This window comes from Scyliorhinus torazame, chromosome 7 (genome assembly GCF_047496885.1).
Source record: "Scyliorhinus torazame isolate Kashiwa2021f chromosome 7, sScyTor2.1, whole genome shotgun sequence".
Lineage (NCBI taxonomy): Eukaryota > Metazoa > Chordata > Chondrichthyes > Carcharhiniformes > Scyliorhinidae > Scyliorhinus > Scyliorhinus torazame.
This window is the reverse complement of record NC_092713.1, coordinates 46631936-46654870: the sequence shown is the minus strand read 5'-3', so window position 1 is coordinate 46654870 and position 22935 is coordinate 46631936. Positions and strand designations below refer to the sequence as shown.

Below are 22935 nucleotides of genomic sequence, written 5' to 3'. Positions count from 1 at the left end.
GCCGCCCTCTCTTCCCTGTCTCTACGAACCTTGTAGGCTATAAACTCTCCCCTAATCATGCCTTCAGTGCCTCCCTGAATGTGGAAGATGAGACTTCCCCAGTCTGGTTGTTAGAAATGTACTCGCCTATGGCCTATGATGTTTTCTGACAGACCTTATCGACCAGGAGGTCCGTGTCCAACCTCCATGCGGGGCCCTGGGCACAGCCCGTCTCCAAGCTCCAATCCATGTAATGTGGAGCGTGGTCGGAGATGACTCTCGCGGAGTATTCTGCTCATACTATTTCTGGAAGCACCAATTTTCCCACTGCAAAGTCGTCGAAACGGGTATATACCTTGTGTACTGGTGAGAAGAACGAGAATTCCTTCTCACCAGAGTGTAGGAACCACCATGGGTCTACAGCCCCAATCTGCTCCATGAATGCTCCCAGCTGGCTAGCCATGCCCGTCTTTTCCCAGTTCTGGGGTTTGATTGGTCATTAGGTCCTGTACACAGTTAAAGTCCCCCGTCCCCCCCATCATCAATTGGTGTGTGTCGATGTCGGGGATTTAAGGTCTTCTTTATGAAATCTGAAATCCGTGTCGTCCCAGTTGGGCGTCTACACGTTTACCAGGACTCCGGTGCCCCGTCCAGGACACCGTTGACCAGGACATACCACCCCCCAGGATCCATCCTTGTCGCCGTATTCACCGTCCTCTTGCTAACCAGGATAGCTAGCCCTTGTCCCGTAACATGAGTGGTACGTCTGTCCCACCCAGCCCTTCCTTACGTGCAGTGCATTGACGCCTTTCCAGCTCTAGGTTCGTCGCGCTCTGGGTTTCAAGCTTTTTCCCCATTCCGTCGCTTGCTGTCTGCATGGCGACCAACGCCTCCGTCACTGCCACTTTGACCGCCATCTGGATCTCCACTTTTATCGCCTCACTCATTGGCATCAGTTCCTGCATCAGGAACATCTTCCATCCATCTCCAGGCTTGGGGGGGGGGCCTTTGTTCAGGTTGTCGGTCTCCCTCTCTTCAGCGTGGCCAGGGACCCCTCGCCTCGTGGGTCCCCGACTCGTCCACCTGCTGCTCTTTGCCTTTTCCTCCACTCCTGCCTTCTCTGTGGACTCTCAAGCTCCCATTTTCTGGCATGTTGTTCCTATTCTCTCCCTTTCTTATCTGTGGGTGAAATAAATCTGAATATTCGGGCTGAATTTGACTAAAAGTTTCTATTTGGTTGTATTCTGGAGGAGAGCCACCTGATATGCGACTGCTCAGCACATCACCGTCACCGGAAGCCTTGTTTCTTTAACGTTGAGGTAGAGATTTGCATATACGAAGAAATATTATAGAGAATAGTGACTGATGGGAAAATTGAGAAATATAACGGGTACAAAGTGCATGTTTGACATACCATTTGTATTACTTTATTAGTGGATGTCAGAATTATAGGTGGTAGCATGTACTGCTTTATAAGAACTGATTGGAGTCAAAGGAAGATGGCTGCGGTTGTTGGACTTCAATCATCTAAATCCCAGGATATCACTGCAGGAGTCTCTTGGAGTAGTGTCCTATGCCCAATCACCTTCACTCCATTATAAGATCAGAAGTGGGGATGTACACTGGTGATTGCACAATCTTCAGCACCATTCACAAACCCTCAGATAGTGAAGCAGTCTGTGTCCATATGCAGCAAGACCTGGAAACATTCCGCTTGGGAAGATAAGTGGCAAGTAACATTTGTGCCACACAAGAGCTGAACAATGATCATCTCCAACAAGAGAGAAAATTAAACCATCTCCCCACTGCAGGACTGTCATGGAAACCCCCACTGTCATCACCAGCCATATAAATACTGTGGCGACAAGAGCAGGTCAGAGGCTGGGATTTCTGAGGAGAGAAACTCATCTTCTGACTCGCCAGGCAGGGCCTGTCCACTCTTTACAAGGCACAGGTTAGGGGTGTGATGGAGTGCTCTCCACTTGCCTGGTTGAGTGCAGCTTCAACAACACTCAAGTAGCTCATGCCTTCCAGCACAGCAGTCTGCTGAATCAGCACCCTATCTACCAAATGAAACATTCAAATTGGAAAGATTGCTTTCTTAAATAGATTGCAAGTGTGGCAACTCACTATTTGTTATGTACCATTTGTCAATGTACACTGTTGATTATTCTTTTGTCTACTGTGTACGTTCCCTTGGCCGCATAAAAATACTTTTCACTGTACTTCAGTACATGTGACAATAAATATCAGTCAATCATGTTATCTTGAAATCTTAACACTTGCAGACTTGTAATACAGCCTTGACTGGTTTTGAATCCAATCACAAGCAGATGACAAAATGTATTCTGGACCGAGTGCGAGTTAGTTTTAGCTGTGCAGGTGAAGGCTTCATATGTCATATGCATTGTGGGCAGCACAAGTGATTAGCACTGTGGCTTCACAGCGCCAGGGTCCCAAGTTCGATTCCCTGCTGGGTCACTGTCTGTGCAGAGTCTGCACGTTCTCCCCGTGTCTGCGTGGGTTTCCTCCGGGTGCTCCGGTTTCCTCCCACAGTCCAAAGACGTACAGGTTAGGTGGATTGGCAATGATAAATTGCCCTTAGTGACCAAAAAAGGTTAGATGGGGTTATTGGGTTACGGGGATAGGATGGAAGTGAGGGCTTAAGTGGGTCGGTGCAGACTCGATGGGCCAAATGGTCTCCTTCTGCACTGTGTGTTCATTGTAGGACTAAGCAGTTAAAATGTTGATTTGCATAAACAAAGCACGAGCAATGAGACCTCTATGGTGCAGGTATTTGAGTAAACTTTAGTGCTGGAACTATTTGCAATGTAGAGTATTAACTAATAATAAAGTTCAGCAATTGATGCGATGTTGACTACTGAAACATAGCAACAGGAATGGGCCACTTAGCATTGAACCTGTATTGCCATTCAGGGAGATAAAGGCAAATCTGTGACCTAACTCTATATATCCACCGTTGTCCCATATCCCTTAATATCTCTGCTTAGCAAAAATCCATCAACCTCAGATTTAAAACTGACAAACTGATCTAGCATCAACTGCATTTGTGGAAGAGAGTTCCAAACGTCCCTCATCGTGCAAAGAAGTGCATTCCAATTTCACTCCTGAAAGATCTATCTTTAATTTTTTGATTGTAATCCTAGTCCAAGATTTTCCAATTAGCAGAAATAGTTTCTCTCTATCTACTGTAACAGTTTCCTGTTAATATCTTGGAAGCTTTAAACAAATCACCCCCTGACCTTCTAAATTCCAAGAAATGTAACTCTGGTTTGTGCAATTTCTCCTTGTAATTTAAGCAATAGAGTCATTCTGGTAAATCTACGCTGCAGTCCCTCCATACATCCATCCAAGATGTAGTGCACAAAACTTCATGTGCGACCTCATCAGGATTTTAGGATAGCTGAAGCTCTTTATATTCGAGTCCTCTAGTTATAGAAGTTAGCATTCCATTAGCCCTCTTGATTATCTGAACATGCGGATTAGGGGCAGGAGTAGGCCATTCAGCCTCTCGAGCCTGCTCAATAAGATAATGGTTGATTCGATTGCAGCCTCAATGCCACGATCCTGCTTACCCCCAAAATCATGGGGCGGGATTCTCTGAAGCCGCGCCGGCTGGGAGAATCAGCATTCGCGCCATTTTTCTTACTTCCTTGCGCGACCGGCCCCAGAACCCCGGCGCCATGTTGGTGAGGGGCCGGAGCATTCCGCGAGGCTACTGCGCATGCGTCGGTTAGCACCGGCGCCACTGCGCATGTCATCGTTGGCGCCGGCGCAACTGCGCATGCGCGAATCCCGTGGTGCCCAGTTCGCGCCGGGATCTGCGGCTGGAGTGTTGCGAACCACTCCAGCGCTGTGCTGTCCCCCTGTAGGGGCCAGAATTTGACGTGGGAGCGGCCTGTTCACGTCATTGTAAAACGTGACGGCGTGGACACTCTGCCTCCATTTTGGAGAATCCCGCCCCTGGTTCCCCTATCAGTCAAGAATCTATCTATGCACTGACCCTGTGTCCACCAAACTCTGGAGAACAGGTTCCACAGATTCATCACGTTGAGAGGACAAATTTCTCCTCATCTCCATCTTAAATGGAAGACCCTTTATTTTTAAATTATGTCTGCTGGTTCTGGTCTCTTCCACAAGGGGAAACATCCTTTCAGCATCCACTTTGTCAAGCCCCCTCAGGATCATCTGTTTCAATAAAATCACCTCACATTCTTCTAAACTCCAATGGATGAAGGCCCAACCTTACCTCATAGCAGAGCTCCTTCCTCATCCAGGAATCAGTCAAGTGAACCCTCTCTGAAGTGCTTTTAATGCAATTATGTCCATTCTTAAATATGGAGACCAAAACTGTTTACAGTACTCCAGATGTGGTCTCACCAATGCCCTGCACAACTATAGCAACACTTCCCTACTTTAATATTCCATTCCCCGTGCCATAAACTACAATATTCCATTTTCTTTCCTAATCACTTGCTGTACTGACACACTAACCTTTTGCGATTCATGCAGCAGGGCACCCAAATCCCATCTCTCTCCATTTAGATAATGTGCTGCTTGTCTATACTTCCTGCCAACATTATAGTCCACCTGCCAAATTTTTGCCCACTCACTTAACCTAACTATATCTATTTGCCAACCCTTATGTCCTCTTCACAACTCACTTTCCTTCATATCTTATTTTCATGTCTGTTCATGACATTTTAATGATCTATGTACCTGGGCACCCAAATTACACCTACAGAATCAATATCACACACATAAATAGTTCAAATGTATTACAGCAATTCCAAATAAGGTGCCATCACAATAAGTTAAAGATCTGCAGCTATACTTGCCATCGACAGAGGTGAGGATAACTCTTGAATGGTCATAGGCAATAACATTAGCATAGCGGTTTTTCGGTTTGTTCACTTCCATGTTGGAGTTCTCCCATGTGAACTGCTGGCCAGGATCAATTGACTAAAAGTGAATAAAGGAGAAGATAAAATTAAGGGAAAGTTTACAGAGAATAACTGACAATTCTGAACAATGCAGGTGTTGGCAAACTGCAAACATAAATTAACATGGATTGAGCCTTATGAAGAGTTCCATGACGTTTCCTCTCCCTCAAACATAGCCCAAATATGAATTGACTCTCTCTATTTAAATAAAAACAGAAAATGCTGGAAATACTCAGTAGGTCATGCAGTATTTGTGGAGAAACAAAGTTAAGTGTCAGGTCAGTCTGAACATTGCTGACAAAATATAAAACTCTGCTTCCCGCTCCACAAGTGCTGAGTATTTCTAACATTTTCTGTTTGCATTTTATATTGCTAGCATCGGAGGTATTTTGTTTTTGTATTCTCCGTTTTAAATTCAGACTTCATTGCATGTTTTTCATTTTTATTTGATCACTCATATGTGGACACGTTCTCTGGTTATTTAACAGTCACAATGGAAATTCAACCCCATATTAACCAACTGAAATAAGTCCATTTTAAGCCGCCAACTGGGCATTGACTCATGCAAACAAGCCAAAACACCTATTACAATAGTAACAAAACTAAAATTATACCTACCTGTTTAAATGAAGCAACACAGATTGAAATATTGGCTGTCACCTTAAAAACTGACTGATGGCATGCATAAATGAAACATTTACACTTTTTGATCAGGTAAACAGCAAAGTCAAGCACAAGTCGAATACAGCTTGGTCAAATATAACTTGTTCTAATCCACCACAACCACAAACTTGAAAAAGCACACCATAATATACAAATGCAGTGAATTTGCCAGGAGCAGATTGTCAAGCAGTGTCATTTTGATAGGCCACTCATTAATCTTCCAGCATGATTCTTCATATTGTGACGAAACAAGTCTGGGCTTGCTTTTCTTTTTAATAATCTTTATTGGTGTCACAAGTAGGCTTACATTAACAGTCCTATGAAGTTACTGTGAAAAGCACTTAGTCGCCACATTCCAGCGCCAGTTTGGATACACGGAGGGAGAATTCAGAGTATCCAAATGACCTCACAGCACGTCTTTCGGGACTTGTGGGAGGAAACCAGAGCTCCTGGAGGAAACCCATGCAGACACGGGGAGAATGTGCAGACTCCGCACAGACAGTGATCCAAGCCGGGAATTGAACTTGGGACCCTGGAGCTGTGAAGTACTAACCACTGTGCTACCGTATGCATTGTTCTGTTTTTGGCATCACATTCTAGATAGGCCGTCACTTTCTACAAACCAGAATGTCACTTATAACTACCCAATGGGTATGCTTTATCTGAAATCCTTGAGGCCGATTATGTTTCAGTATTCAGATATTTTCAGTTTTCGGTTCTCCTATACACATGATAGGCTGAGGCCCACATACTTTAGCCTAAGCCTAGACTAGCGATAGTGTGGAAATACTAGATTGTTCTCCATTTGTCAACTCTCACACATCCTACCTCTTAACCTGTAAACTGTATTTGTTATATTACTTACTGTAATATGTTACTGATTTGCATCTTACCAAGATGCTCTTAAACTCGATGTTAACACACGTAGTCGTCCAAACTTCAGATAATCTGTGTGGTGGTATGTATTAGGGGTAATACGGTACACCATGTGTCGGCAGGCTATTGGTGGAGGGATGCCAGGTCCTGATAGGATCTGCCACCTACTGGACTCCACCCAGAAATGCCGGTATAAGAACCCAGTTTTTCCCTCCATTTCCCTCAGTAGCTGCATTCTGTAACCACGCTGCTGGGGATAAAGTTGTGCTTAATAAAGCCTTCAATTGACATTACCTCAACCTGCCTCGCGTCATATTGACGGTGCTACAAACTGTGAGTTTGTTCTGTCTCCAATACTTATACTAGATAAATTAAATAAACAGGATTGAATAAGAATAACTATGATTAACTACTCCTGCACTCTGAGCTAACTCTCTAACCTCTGATCACTAGTCACAATACACACGAAGAGGCGGGAACTCAGATTGAGTTTGTCTTATATACCCCTTGTTAGTGCTGCCATCTAGTGATCACTTAGCTATTATGACTACACATTAACCCCTTTCATAGAATTTACAGTGCAGAAGGAGGCCATTCGGCCCATCGAGTCTGCAATGGCTCTTGGAAAGACCACCCTACCCAAGGTCAACACCTCCACCCTATCCCCATAACCTCCACCCAACACTAAGGGCAATTTTGGACACTAAGGGCAATTTATCATGGCCAATCCACCTAACCTGCACATCTTTGGACTGTGGGAGGAAACTGGAGCACCCGGAGGAAACCCATGCACACATGGTGAGGACGTGCAGACTCCGCACAGACAGTGACCCAAGCCGGAATCGAACCTGGGACCCTGGAGCTGTGAAGCAATCAATAATGCTACCGTGCTGCCCAAATGTATATGCAGATCACTACAGTATTAACATACAAATTAACTGCATAACCATACAAACAAAGTTCACTTTTTTGATGTGTTTAGCTTTCGGATGAACAGGCAAAGGCTTTTTGACCTGTACCAATTGAGTAATAATTGTACATTACAATTAGCACCAATTAGTGAACATGAGAGGCAGGGGGGTGGGCACGGGAGCAATAGGTCAGAAGGTGAGAGCATTGAGGGAGAACTAGGGAATAGGGACAGTGTGGCTCTGAGGCAGAGCAGACAGGGAGAAGTTGCTGAACACAGCGGGTCTGGTGGCCTGAAGTGCATATGTTTTAATGCAAGGAGTATTACGGGTAAGGCAGATGAACTTAGAGGTTGGATTAGTGCTTGGAACTATGATGTTGTTGCCATTACAGAGACCTGGTTGAGGGAAGGGCAGGATTGGCAGCTAAACGTTCCAGGATTTAGATGTTTCAGGCGGGATAGAGGGGGATGTAAAAGGGGAGGCGGAGTTGCGCTACTTGTTCGGGAGAATATCACAGCTGTACTGCGAGAGGACACCTCGGAGGGCAGTGAGGCTATATGGGTAGAGATCAGGAATAAGAAGGGTGCAGTCACAATGTTGGGGGTATACTACAGGCCTTCCAACAGCCAGCGGGAGATAGAGGAGCAGATAGGTAGACAGATTTTGGAAAAGAGTAAAAACAACAGGGTTGTGGTGATGGGAGACTTCAACTTCCCCAATATTGACTGGGACTCACTTAGTGCCAGGGGCTTAGATGGGGCGGAGTTTGTAAGGAGCATCCAGGAGGGCTTCTTAAAACAATATGTAGACAGTCCAACTAGGGAAGGGGCGGTACTGGACCTGGTATTGGGGAATGAGCCCGGCCAGGTGGTAGATGTTTCAGTAGGGAAGCATTTCGGTAACAGTGACCACAATTCAGTAAGTTTTAAAGTACTGGTGGACAAGGATAAGAGTGGTCCGAGGATGAATGTGCTAAATTGGGGGAAGGCTAATTATAACAATATTAGGCGGGAACTGAAGAACCTAGATTGGGGGCGGATGTTTGAGGGCAAATCAACATCTGACATGTGGGAGGCTTTCAAGTGGCAGTTGAAAGGAATACAGGACCGGCATGTTCCTGTGAGGAAGAAGGATAAATACGGCAATTTTCGGGAACCTTGGATGACGAGTGATATTGTAGGCCTCGTCAAAAAGAAAAAGGAGGCATTTGTCAGGGCTAAAAGGCTGGGAACAGACGAAGCCTGCGTGGAATATAAGGAAAGTAGGAAGGAACTTAAGCAAGGAGTCAGGAGGGCTAGAAGGGGTCACGAAAAGTCATTGGCAAATAGGGTTAAGGAAAATCCCAAGGCTTTTTACACGTACATAAAAAGCAAGAGGGTAGCCAGGGAAAGGGTTGGCCCACTGAAGGATAGGCAAGGGAATCTATGTGTGGAGCCAGAGGAAATGGGCGAGGTACTAAATGAATACTTTGCATCAGTATTCACCAAAGAGAAGGAATTGGTAGATGTTGAGTCTGGAGAAGGGGGTGTAGATAGCCTGGGTCACATTGTGATCCAAAAAGACGAGGTGTTGGGTGTCTTAAAAAATATTAAGGTAGATAAGTCCCCAGGGCCTGATGGGATCTACCCCAGAATACTGAAGGAGGCTGGAGAGGAAATTGCTGAGGCCTTGACAGAAATCTTTGGATCCTCGCTGTCTTCAGGGGATGTCCCGGAGGACTGGAGAATAGCCAATGTTGTTCCTCTGTTTAAGAAGGGTAGCAAGGATAATCCCGGGAACTACAGGCCGGTGAGCCTTACTTCAGTGGTAGGGAAATTACTGGAGAGAATTCTTCGAGACAGGATCTACTCCCATTTGGAAGCAAATGGACGTATTAGTGAGAGGCAGCACGGTTTTGTGAAGGGGAGGTCGTGTCTCACTAACTTGATAAGAGTTTTTCGAGGAGGTCACTAAGATGATTGATGCAGGTAGGGCAGTAGATGTTGTCTATATGGACTTCAGTAAGGCCTTTGACAAGGTCCCTCATGGTAGACTAGTACAAAAGGTGAAATCACACAGGATCAGGGGTGAGCTGGCAAGGTGGATACAGAACTGGCTAGGCCATAGAAGGCAGAGAGTAGCAATGGAGGGATGCTTTTCTAATTGGAGGGCTGTGACCAGTGGTGTTCCACAGGGATCAGTGCTGGGACCGTTGCTCTTTGTAGTATATATAAATGATTTGGAGGAAAATGTAACTGGTCTGATTAGTAAGTTTGCAGACGACACAAAGGTTGGCGGAATTGCGGATAGCGATGAGGACTGTCGGAGGATACAGCAGGATTTAGATTGTCTGGAGACTTGGGCGGAGAGATGGCAGATGGAGTTTAATCCGGAGAAATGTGAGGTAATGCATTTTGGAAGGTCTAATGCAGGTAGGGAATATACAGTGAATGGTAGAACCCTCAAGAGTATTGAAAGTCAAAGAGATCTAGGAGTACAGGTACACAGGTCATTGAAAGGGGCGACACAGGTGGAGAAGGTAGTCAAGAAGGCATACGGCATGCTTGCCTTCATTGGCCGGGGCATTGAGTATAAGAATTGGCAAGTCATGTTGCAGCTGTATTGAACCTTAGTTAGGCCACACTTGGAGTATAGTGTTCAATTCTGGTCGCCACACTACCAGAAGGATGTGGAGGCTTTCGAGAGGGTGCAGAAGAGATTTACCAGAATGTTGCCTGGTATGGAGGGCATTAGCTATGAGGAGCGGTTGAATAAACTCGGTTTGTTCTCACTGGAACGAAGGAGGTTGAGGGGAGACCTGATAGAGGTATACAGAATTATGAGGGGCATAGACAGAGTGGATAGTCAGAGGCTTTTCCCCAGGGTAGAGGGGTCAATTACTAGGGGGCATAGGTTTAAGGTGAGAGGGGCAAGGTTTAGAGTAGATGTACGAGGCAAGTTTTTTACACAGAGGGTAGTGGGTGCCTGGAACTCGCTACCGGAGGAGGTGGTAGAAGCAGGGACGATAGGGACATTTAAGGGGCATCTTGACAAATACATGAATAGGATGGGAATAGAGGGATACGGACCCAGGAAGTGTAGAAGATTGTAGTTTAGTTGGGCAGCATGGTCGGCACGGGCTTGGAGGGCCGAAGGGCCTGTTCCTGTGCTGTACATTTCTTTGTTCTTTGAGAGAGGGTGGGCAGGACGTATGACGAGAGGGTGAGGGACGTGCCGGGGAGGAGGGGGGGGGGGGGGGTGGAGAGAGAGAGAGAGCATGCGCGAGAGAGGATGGGCCTGTCAGACAGAGGAAGGGCATGTCGGCGAGCGGACGTGCGCGTCGGCGTGAGGACAGGCGCGTCGGCGAGAGGACGGGCACATCGGAGAGGGGACACGCACGTCGGAGAGAGGACGGGCTTGTTAGAGAGAGGACAGGCGCGTTGGAGAGAGGACAGGCGCGTCGGAGGACAGGCACATCAGAGAGGATGGGCACGTCAGAGTGGGGACGGGCGCATCGGAGAGATGATGGGCACATCGGAGAGAGGACAGGCACGTTAGAGAGGGGACCAGCGCGCATCTGAGAGGGGACCAGCGCGCATCTGAGAGGAGACCAGCGCGCATCTGAGAGGGGACCAGCGCGCCGGAGAGCGGACCAGCTCAACAGAATGGGGACCAGCGCGCCGGAATGGGGACCAGCGCCGGAAAGGGGACCAGCGCGCCGGAAAGGGGACCAGCGCGCCGGAAAGGGGACCAGCGCGCCGGAAAGGGGACCAGCGCGCTGGAAAGGGGACCAGCGCGCCGGAAAGGGGACCAGCACGACGGAAAGGGGATCAGCACGACAGAAAGGGGACCAGCACGACAGAAAGGGGACCAGCCGTCGGAGTCAGGATCAGTGCACCGGAGAGAGGGCAAACGTGTTGGAGAGAAGACGAGCGTGCTGGAGGACAAGCGCGCCAGAGTGACGACGAGCGTGCCGGAAAGAGGACAAGTGCGCCAGAGAGAAGACGAGCGTGCCGGAAAGAGGTCAAGTGAGCCAGAGAGCCAATGAGTGTGCCGGAGAGAGGACGAGTGTGCCGGAGAGAGGACGAGTGTGCCGGAGAGAGGACGAGTGTGCCGGAGAGAGGACGAGTGTGCCGGAGGGACGGGTGTGCTGGAGAGAGGACAAATGTGCCGGAGAGAGGACAAATGTGCCGGAGAGAGGACAAATGCGCCGGAGAGAGGACAAGTGCGCCGGAGAGAGGACAAGTGCGCCGGAGAGATGACAAATGTGCCAGAGGATGAGCATGCCGGAGAGAGGACAAGCGCGCCGGAGAGATGAGTGTGCTGGAGAGAGGGCGAGCACTCCAGAGGACGAACGTGTCGGAGAGAGAGTATGAGAGAGAGCACGCGAGAGAGAACGGGACCACATGACAGCGAATGAGAGCAGGCGAGAGAGAACGGGAGCACGCGGGAGAGAATGGCAGCACACAGTAGAGGGTGAGCAAGGAGAGTGCGTGCCCGAAAGAGCGCTTGCCTGACAGAGCATGTGTGCGAGAGAAAGTGTAGGAGAGAGACTGAGTCTGAGTGAGTGTGCGTGTGTGGTTTAGCATCGTCAAGAGAGGGAGACAGTGAGTGAGAGCGAGAGAGTCCACTTACAGGAAATGACAGTCAAAAAATACTTCAGTTTTACTCAACAACTTCCCACTGCAACATGGAACTGAAAAAAAAATCTGATCAGTCGCACTGGGGAGGCTCATATGGACTGCTCATGACAGGCTACAAAGTGGCCTGGTTTAATGTGGAGTGCAGGAAATTGCACTCCTGGGACCAGGCATAGCTAAACATTAGGTGTCAACTTGGTGAAGCTCCAACACGGGTCTACTTGCATGCCAAACAGTGGAAGCAGCCTGTGATAGGCAACGTTAAGCGATCCCAAAACTCACAGATCAGATCTAAGCTTTGCAGTCTTGTTACATCCAGTTGTGAATGATGGTGAACAATAAGGCAACTAACTGGAGAAAGAGGCTCCACAAATATCCCCATTCTCAATGATGGTGGAGCCCAACACATTGGTGCAACAGATAAGGCTGATGAACCTTTAATCTGTAATGCAGAGCGCGTGATCCATCTCAGGCTCCTCCCGAGATCCCATGCATTACAGATGCCACCTCACATGCAGGTGAAAATACCAGATAGGGCAAAGGCTGACAACATCCGGGGAGTAGTACTGAAGACTTCTGCTCCAACTAGTTGTGCCTCTAGCTATGCTGTTTTAATACAGCTGCAACACTGGTATCTACACTGCATTGGGGAAAATTGCCTAGGTATGTCCTGGCCACCAAAAGGACATGATGGAAGGTGTCATTGACATTGCTACTGAGTGGCACTTACACAGCACTAACCTGCTCACCAATGATCAGTTTGTGTTATGCCAGGGCCACTCAGCTCCTGACCTCATTACAGCTCTGGTCCAAAATTGGGCAAAAAAGCTGAACTCAAGAGGGGAGGAGAGTGACTGCCCTTGACATCAAGGCAGCATTTGGCTAAGTGTGGCATGAAGGCGCAAAAGCAAAACTGGAGTCCAATGGGAACCAGTTTGGAAACTTACTTCACACAAAGGAAGATGGGTTTTGGTTGTTGGAGGCCAAGCATCTCAGCCACAGGACATTGATGCAGCAGTTCCTCAGGGTAGTGTGTTAGGCTCAACCATTTTCAGCTGCTTCATCCATGACCTTCCTTCCATCAGGTCAGAAGTGGATTCAGATCAGAAGTGGATGTTCACCAATGATTGCTACATTTAGCACTATTTGCAATGCCTCAGAGATTTAAGCAGTCCATATCCTATGCAAGTAAGGCTTGGACAACATTTCACATTTGGGCTGATTAAGTGACAAGTAACATTCATGCCACACAAGTGCCATGCAATGACCATCTCCAATAAGAGAGGATCTAAATCTAACTATCTCCCTTGATATTAATGGCATTATCTTCATAACTTTCCCACCACAAAAATCCTGGGAAATACCATGGACTAAAAACTGAACTGGACCAGCCATAACAGTACTGTGGCTACAAGAACATATCTAAGGCTGGGAATTATAATAAGTAATTCAAGTCCTGACTCCCCACAGCTTGTCTAACATCTACAAGGCACAAGTCAGGAGTGTGATGGAATCCTCTCCACATGCCCGCCACCAATACACAATGGCAGCATTGTATGCAATATGCAAAATACACTGTAGCAACTCACCAAGACATCTTCAGCAGCACCTCTCAAACATATGACATCTACTACTTTGAATAACAAGGACAACAGGTGCATGGCTATACTACCAATTTCAGATTCCCCTCCATGCCACACAACATATACTATATCAATTTTCCTTCACTGTTGCTGGGTCAACATCCTTGGAACTCCCTTCTTAACTGAACTGTATGAGTATGTACTTACACCAGATGGACTGCAGTGGTTCAAAGGAGGTGGTAATGCACCACCTTCTCAAAGATGATCAGGGATGGGTAACAAATGCTGAACTTGTCTGTGATCCTCACGTCATACGAAAGAATAAGAAATCTGATGCTACTGTGAAAATTCCACAAAAATAATTCATCTGTGTCATTCAAGGCACAGTTCATAGCACTCTCATACTTGAGTCACAAAGTTGTGAGTTCAATTGCCACTCCAGGGCATGAGCATAAAAATCAAGGCATGTGCTCTGGTGCAATACTGAGGGAATGCTGCACTAATGCAGGTGCTGTCTTTTGGATGTGACATTAAACCAAGGTCCCCGTCTGTTCTCTCAGGTGGATGTAAAAGGGTCTATCGGGCAGGCAGATGTGTCATCGCCCATGTCCTGGCCAATATTTATCCTTCAATCAATATCAGGAAAACAGATTATCCAGTCATTATCACATTGCTTTTTGTGGGAGCTTACTGTGCAGAAATTGTCTGCCTTGTTTCCTAAGTTACCACAGTAACAACACTTCAAAAATGTTTAATTGTTTTTAAAGTGCCTTAAGACATTCTATGTCATGGCAGCCTCTATTTCCATCCAAGTCTTTCATTTCTTCCTTTCTCACAATGAGAATTAGAGGAGTTGGAATAAAGCTAAGAAAAAGCCTTCATACAAAAGCAAAATACTGCAGATGTTGGAAATCAGAAATAAAAGCAGAAAAGGCTGGAAACACTCAACTGGTCTGGCAGCATATTTGAATAGAGAAACTGAGTTAACATCTTAATTTCTTAGATTAAAAAAATGCAATGCCTATAATCAGTGTAAATTTTGAAATACTTGGAAGTACTTTGGGACACTTTAATTAGAGTATAAAATGGCCCATGTAGATTACAAACATGGCTTAGATCCAACCATTGTTGGGCTAAATGCCGTTTCTTTGATGTTGGTTTTGTGGAATTCTAAATGTTGTCAATCTGTGAAACCTTTTTGTTTAAATTCAAAAGGAAATTTCAATAAGGACTGCATTATAAGTGGCTATTGACGTCAAGTCAATCATAACATACAAGAGGAATTTGCTAAACATGCAAGAAGTAAAATATACTTCTAAAAACAAGATTACAGCAGCTATGTGTGCAAGTGCAATGGCACAAGTGATTTATTTCATTGCTGACATTTTTATAACTCGTGCTTTTCCTGGAACTAGCCAGCAACATCTCCATTTTTAAGCCATTATAAAATGATTAGAGTGGATGTCTGCAGGAAAGTTCACGCCTACAATTTTTAAAAAGTAAATTTAGAGTATCCAATTAAGGGGCAATTTAGTTTGGCCAGTCCACCTATCCTGCACATCTTTGGGTTGTGGGGTGAAATCCACGCAGACATGGGGAGAATATGCACAACCCCTCACGGACGGTGACCCGAGGCCGGTATGGAACCCGGGTCCTCAGCGCCGTGCGGCAGCAGTGTTAACCACTGCACCACCGTGCCATCCCTCCTACAATCTGCCCTTAAAGCTGCTGATCTTATTTTTCTTTTTTTTAAATAAATATTTTATTGAAAATTTTTGGTCAACCAACACAGTACATTGTGCATCCTTTACACAATATTATAACAACACAAATAACAATGACCTATTTTATAAACAAAAAATGAATAAATAATAAATAACAAAAATGAAAACTAACCCTAATTGGCAACTGCCTTATCACAAGTAACACTCTCCAAAAATATAATTTAACAGTCCAATATATAATTATCTGTCGCAACGACCTATACATATTATACAGTATATATTAACAACCCTGAGAGTCCTTCTGGTTCCTCCCCCCCCCCCCCCCCCCTCGCCCCCCCCCCCCCCCCCCTCGCCCCCCCCCCCCCCCCCCCCCCGATCCTGGGCTGCTGCTGCTGTGATCCTGGGCTGCTGCTGCTGTGATCCTGGGCTGCTGCTACTGTGATCCTGGGCTGCTGCTACTGTGATCCTGGGCTGCTGCTGCTGCTGATCTTATTTTTCTAATCACATGGGGAAACCAAACGAAGCTCAGTCGGTTTCCACAGGGAAAAGAAACAGAAAGTCAATTAAGCCCTGACACATTCCAAGGATCTCCAAGTGACTAGTTTTACAGTGGTTTCGCTGCAGAGATAGTAAGCGGCAGAGGAAGACCCAAAAAGGATGAGGCGTAAAAACAATTCAATAAAATCTAACTAAGAAGCAACCTATCATTATGAAGTGCTTTGAGAGGTTGATCATGAGACACACCAACTCCATACTCCCAGAATGCCTTGACCAACTGCAATTCGCATACCGCCACAACCGGTCCACAGTGGACGCCATCTCCCTGGCCCGACACATCCCTGGGGCATCTCGACAACAAGGACTCCTACTTCAGACTCCTAATTCATTGAAGGCGAAGCTGGAATCAACAGCATAATCCCAGCTAATCTCATATCAAAACTCCAAAACCTAGGACTTGGTCCCTTCCTCTGCAACTGGATCCACGACTTCCTGACTCAGAGACCACAATCAGTAAGGAAAAACAACACTACCTCCTCCACAATAGTCCTCAATACCAGGGACCCGCAAGGTTGCGTACTTAGGGCCCTACTATACTCCCTATACACACACGACTGTGTGGCAAAATTTTACTCCAAGTCCATCTCGAAGTTTGTTGATGACACGACCCGAGAGGGTCGAATCTCTAACAACCATGAGTCAGAATACAGGAGGGAGATAGAGAACCTAGTGGCATGGTGTAACAACAACAATCTCTCCCTCAACGTCAGCAAAACCAATGAGCTGGTCATTGACTTCAGGAAGCGGAGTACCGTACACACCCCTGTCAGCATCAATGGTGCCGAGGTGGAGATGGTTGACAGCTTCAAATTCCTAGGTGTGCACATCACCAACAATCTGTCCTGATCCACCCACATCAATGCTACAACCAAGAATGCACAACAGTGCCTCTACTTCCTCAGGAAGCTAAGGAAATTCGGCATGTTCACACTGACTCTTACCAATTTTTACAGATGCACCATAGAAAGCACCCTATCTGGTTGCATCACAGTCTGGTATGGCAACTGCTCGGCCCAAGACCGTAATAAACTTCAGAGAGTCGTCAACACAGCCCAGTCCATCACGCGAACTTGCCTCCCATCCATTGTCTGTCTACTCCTCCCGCTGCCTTGGGAAAGTGAGCAGCATAATCAAAGACCCCTCCCACCCGGGTTATTCCCTCTTCCAAATTGGGCAGGAGATCCCAAAGTTTGAGAGCTAACAGATTCAAAAACAGCTTCTTCCCCACTGTTACCAGACTCCTCAATGACCCTCTTATGGACTGAATTGATCTCCTCGCACATCTTCCCTACTGAGTAATACTACACTCCATATGTTTCACTCGATGCCTATGTATATGTATTTACATTGTGTATTTATGTATGTCCTATGTTTTTTCATGCACGGAACAATCAGTCTGGATTGTCCGCAGAACAATACTTTTCATTGTATCTTGGGACAAAAAACAATAAATCAAATTCAATTAAATTCAAAACAGCGGTCATGAATATAACTGGAAAAATATAGGCTCAAAGCTATCATGAACATTGTCAAATCAGAATGTCATATCTAGCTGCATATAAAGTTCTTATCCCTAGTAATGAATAAAAAGGGAAATTGCTGAAAAATATTCAGCAGATCTGCCTGCATCCGGTGGAAAGAAAAACAGAGATACCGTTTTTATCCCTGTCTGGTCATCACATAAACCTCTTTGTGAAAGTAATCTGTAGTTTTTCAGTAACAGACTTTTCCACCTGTTACGTTGAAAAAAATGTTTTGGGTGGGAATATATTGGGTGCTATTCTTCCCCTCCCACCCCCCCAATGCCAGGTGGGAGAAGCGCTGCGCGAATTGTGCCACGCCGCCCCGACCCCCGCACGCGATTCTTCACCCCCCGGAAACCAGCAGCGCGCGGTTCGCACCGGGCCGCTTGGAGAACCGGCGGGCGGCGATTCTCCGGCCGGGATGGGCCGAGCGGCCGCTATGACATGACAGGTTCCCGCCATTGCCGTCCACCGCTGGTCGCTGCCGGCGGAAACTCTGCGGGAACGCTGGGGGGGGGGGGGGCTGTGGGGGAGGGAGGGGGGCTCGTTCACCGGGGTGGCCTCCAATGGGGTCTGGCCCGCGATCGGCGGGCCGGCACCCCCGCCCCCCCCCAGGCCCACCTCCTTCTGCGCGCGTCCCCAGAACACCGGCGCCATGTTGGTGAGGGGCCGGCGTGTGCAAGACGTTCAGCATGCGCAGGATTGGGCTGCCCCAACTGCGCATGGCACCGCGTAAGGATGCTGAAGCGGCTTGAACCACTCCAGCGCCGTGCTGGCCCTAGGTCGTGCCCGGGCCCTGTTCGCGCCGTCGTGAAAAGCAACGGCGTTCATGACAGCGCAAACACTTGGCCTCCATATCGGAGAATCGCCCCCCCATATCTTTTTTTTAAAAAAAAAGTCCGATGGCCAAAAGTGACGAAAAATTGTTGGCAATATCCCTTTTGATACCATGATCCACAGTGACTTATTATTAATGTGCACATTGTTATTCTCTCACCCATAATTAGCCACGTGGGGTCGTGGCAGATCATATGAAATAGAAGCAGAAATAGGCCATTTGGTCCATTGTGCTTGCTCTGCCATTCAATAAGATCATGGCTGATCTCACTGTGGCTTAACTCCACTTTCTTGCCTGTTCTCCCACAGCTCTCAGCTCCCTTGTTGATCAAAGTTTGAATGCATTCAATTATTAATTGAATTTAAATTCCATCAGCCAGTGTGGCATTCAAAGACTAAGCATCCACATCTCTCAGTTGAAGAAAATTCCAAAGAGTAATAACCCTCAAGAAAAAAATTCTTAAATGGGAGACTCCTTATTTGAACTGTGTCCCCTGGTTCTAGATTCCTACAGGAAGGGAAACAACTTCCCTTTCAAGACCTTTTAGAAAGTTGTGTGTTTCAATAGGATCATCGCTCATTCTTCTAAACTCCTGTGAGTATAAGCCTGATTTGCTCAACCTTTTCTCATAAGGCAGCCCCTTCAACCCAGGAATCAGCATAGGGAATCTTCTCTGAAATGCTTCCTCAGCAAGTATATTCTTCCTTAAATAAGGAGACAAAAGCTGTACACAGATTCAGGTGCAGTCTCACCAATGTCCTGTACAACAGTAGCAAGACTTCCCTACTTTTATACTTGATTCCTCTTGCAATAAAGGCCAATGTTCCATTTGTCTTCCTTATTACTTGCAGCGAATCATGTACAAGGAAACCCTCTCTACTGCAGCAGTCTCTTTCCATTTAATCAATATTCTGCTGTTCTCTTCTTCCTGTCAAAGTGGACAATGTCAAATTTTCTCACATTACATTCCTTGTCATTTTCTGCCCACTCATTTAACCTATCCACATTCCTTTTCAGATTCTTTGTATCCTCCTCACAGCTTAGTTTCCTATCTATCTTTTTATCAGCAGCAAATATGACTACAATCCAGTCTGTACATTCATCAAACTAATTAATACAGATCTTAAACAGTTGCGTCCCCAAAACTGATCCCTGTGGCACTCTACTAGTTACAATTTGCCAACCTCTAAATAACCCATTATCCCAACTCGATGTTTCCCATTAGTTGACCAATCATCTATCCTTGCTTTATATCACCCCAACAAAACACTTTTCTCTCTCTGTTCACTGCAATGTTGCATGTCATTGTCATTCCTCCCTCCGTCCAATGTTCTTGTTGACAACTTGATCCTCAATAAGTCAAATGTGCATAACTGCAAACTTAGGTGATAGTAGCCAACAGCTAAAAGGACATCAGTATCCTGAGGCCAAAAGAAATCCTTCACACTGTCTATCATTTGTTTGTAATTCTCCTAAGTTTTCTAGCATCAAGTCAAAAGTGCGAAAGAACCTGTTATAGCGACTTTACTAGTTTCTGCATTCTAGCAGAAAAAAATGTAAATGAGCACATTCTGTTTTTAAAATTATTTGAAATGTCTTTAAAAATAAACCAAATTAAATTTTAAAATACACTTCTCTGATCTGAAACTTGATTGCTTGCATTTTCTCTCCACAATTTTAAGAGGTTTTAACCTGCTCAAGAGAAATTAACACCCGTTCTAGAATAGCAGAGAGGAATTTCTGGAAAAGTAAACATTTATACTTATTATTCACCTGTGTCATTTTAAAGTCCAAGTATAAATATTAATAATCACTGAAAACAATTTCTCTAAATACTTTTTTTCTAGAAATGCCAAAGAATATAGTGTTTTCAGTCAGAAGATTAAAAAATAGCCAGCTTCAAGAGTAGATAAAGTCAACATTTGTTCAGACTCTTGTAGTAAAGTATAAGTAATTAAACAGCAAATGATAAAATTATGAGGAAGATGGAGTGGAAACCTGCTTTTCATTTGAATAAAGCCATATATTCAGAGAGCAGAATACATTTTTTATTATATCATCATCCTGGAGCTAGTGAAGTAAAAAATACCAAAATTAAAATGAATTTGGTATTATGAAGAATACATCTTAATGTTTGATTGATTCATAAACTTGTGTGGAAATTTACATCTTCTGGGTCATTCAAATAGAATGCTTTTATAATTTACAGCTGTTTGGTGCTCACTTTATGTGAAAACAAAGTGCATTATGTGGGTGGCAATACTGCCAACATATCTGCTTGATTGTTGAATTTCTGATGCTGCTTTGGACACAGTGGGTGTGCAGCGTGCATATTCCCATAATTGCATCTCTATTGCAATACCACGCAATGTGGGTAAGTCCACATTGACTTACCCTGCTGGGCCAGCGTACAGGAAAAGCACCATTGCAACACCTATTGATGCATAAAAATAGTTTCATACAATTCAGATAAGAAGAACCTTTAACAACCTGTTAAAAGAGATTCTACAAACATATTCTCAAAAAGGTACACTGGCCATCGGTCAAAACGTTACAAATAATCAAATTGTTTGTGCGTTTAGTAACAAAAAAACTGTGTCTGTGTCTGATTTAGTGCCCCTTGCTGGAAAATGTTCTGCTGGACATTGAATGAGGATGGTTTGTTTGACATCAGGGGCGACATTCTCCGACCCCCCGCCGGGTCGGAGAATCGCCGGGGGCTGGCGTGAATCCCGCCCCTGCTGGTTGCCGAAGTCTCCGGCACCGGATATTCGGCAGGGGCAGGAATCGCGCCGCGCCGGTTGGCGGGCCCCCCCGCTCGATTCTCCGGCCCGGATGGGCCGAAGTCCCGCCGGCGTAAATTAAATCACCTACCTTACTGGTGGGACAAGGCGGCGCGGGCGGGGGGTGCCCCCACGGTGGCCTGGCCCGCGATCGGGGCCCACCGATCCGCGGGCGGGCCTGTGCCGTGGGGGCACTCATTTCCCTTCCGCCTCCGCCACGGTCTCCACCATGGCGGAGGTGGAAGAGACTCCCTCCATTGCGCATGCGTGGGAAACTGTCAGCGGCCGCTGACGCTCCCGCGCATGCGCCGCCCGGAGATGTCATTTCTGCGCCAGCTGGCGGGGCACCAAAGGCCGTTTCCGCCAGCTGGCGCGGCGGAAATTCCTCCGGAGTCGGCCTAGCCCCTCAATGTTGGGGCTCGGCCCCCAAAGATGCGGAGCATTCCGCACCTTTGGGCGGCGCGATGCCTGTCTGATTGCCGCCGTTTTGGGCGCCAGTCGGCAGACATCGCGCCGTTTCCGGAGAATTTCGCCCCAGATCTTGGATAAGCCACAATTTCCTCTCGCACTGCTTCAGTAATACCAAAGGTATTGTTACTGGCTGCTGCCACGAAAATTGCTTGCTCCCTTGTCAATAATTATATTCCCTTCCCCAGGAATTATGAGACAGAATCAGAGCACTTATGATATTCATCCTTCAACCCTGAATGGAGCTTTAAACCTCCACAACATTTCCTGCTTCTACAACTTCTTGGCAATGTCACTGGACCAGTAATCCAGAGGTCCATGCTGGGGACATGGGTTCAACTCCCATCACAGTGGCTGAAGGAATTTAAATTCAATTAATTCTTGGTAAAGGCTTAAAAAATTTTTTTAAGGGATGTGGGCGTCACTGGCTAGGCCAGTAATTGTTGCCGATCCCTAATTGCCCTGTGAAGGTGGTGGTGAGCTGCCTTCTTGAACCGCTGCAGTTCATGTGGCTTTCTAGAGCATTTCAAAGAACCTAGGTGCACCCACTGTGCTATTAGGGAGGGAGTTCCAGGATTTTGACCCAGCCACAACGAAGGATCGGCAATATATTTCAAGTCAGGATGTGAGTGACTTGGAGGGGAACTTCCAAGTGTTGGTGTCCCCATGTATCTGCTGCCCTTGTCCTTCTAGATGGTGGCAGCCATGGGTTTGGAAGATGCTGCCCAAGGAGCTTTGGTGAGTTCCTGCAGTGCATCTTGTAGATACACCCTGTTGCCCTTGTGCGTCGATGGTGGGGGAGTGAATGTGTGTGGAAGGGGTGCCAATCAAGCGGGCTTCTTTGCCTGGATGGTTCGAACTTCTTGAATGCTACACTCATCCAGGCAAGTGGAGAGTATTCCATCACACTCCTGACTTGTGTCTTGTAGAGTCAGGAGGTGAGTTGTTCACTCAGGATTCCTAGCCTCTGACCTGCTGTTGTAGCCACAGCATTTATATGGCTAGTCATGACCATGAAACTAAGTTTTGTAAAGACCATGAAACTAAGTGTTGTAAAAACCTATCAGATTGGGCAGCACGATGGTGCAGTGGTTAGCACTGCTGCCTCATGGCGCCAAAGACCTGGGATCGATCCCGGGACACTGTCCGTGTGGAGTTTGCACGTTCTCACCATGTCTGTGTGGGTCTCACCCCCACAACCAAAGATGTGCAGGGTAGGTGAGATTGGCCATGCTAAATTGCCCCTTAATTGGAAAAAAAAATTAAATTGGGCATTTAAATTTATTTTTAAAAACCATCAGGTTCACAAACTCTATTAGGGAAGGAAATCTGCGTTCCTGATCTGGTCTTTCCTTTGAAATGACCTAGAAAGCCATTCAGTTTCAGGGAAATTTGGGATGGACAACAAAAACTGGCCAGTGCCTCCCACAGCCCAAAGAATAATAA

General features: G+C 46.4%; 1 protein-coding gene across 10 annotated transcripts in view; it reads right to left on the bottom strand.

Annotated features, from left to right (window-relative positions):
• The window catches only part of ptprfa (protein tyrosine phosphatase receptor type Fa), a 662508-nt gene that overhangs the window by 117142 nt on the left and 522431 nt on the right, over positions 1-22935 (bottom strand). For all 10 annotated transcript variants that reach the window (XM_072510632.1, XM_072510637.1, XM_072510639.1 and 7 more), the window contains one exon: positions 4839-4962. In XM_072510632.1, the coding sequence (XP_072366733.1) occupies positions 4839-4962 (124 nt within the window). The remainder of the gene's footprint in view (positions 1-4838; positions 4963-22935) is intronic.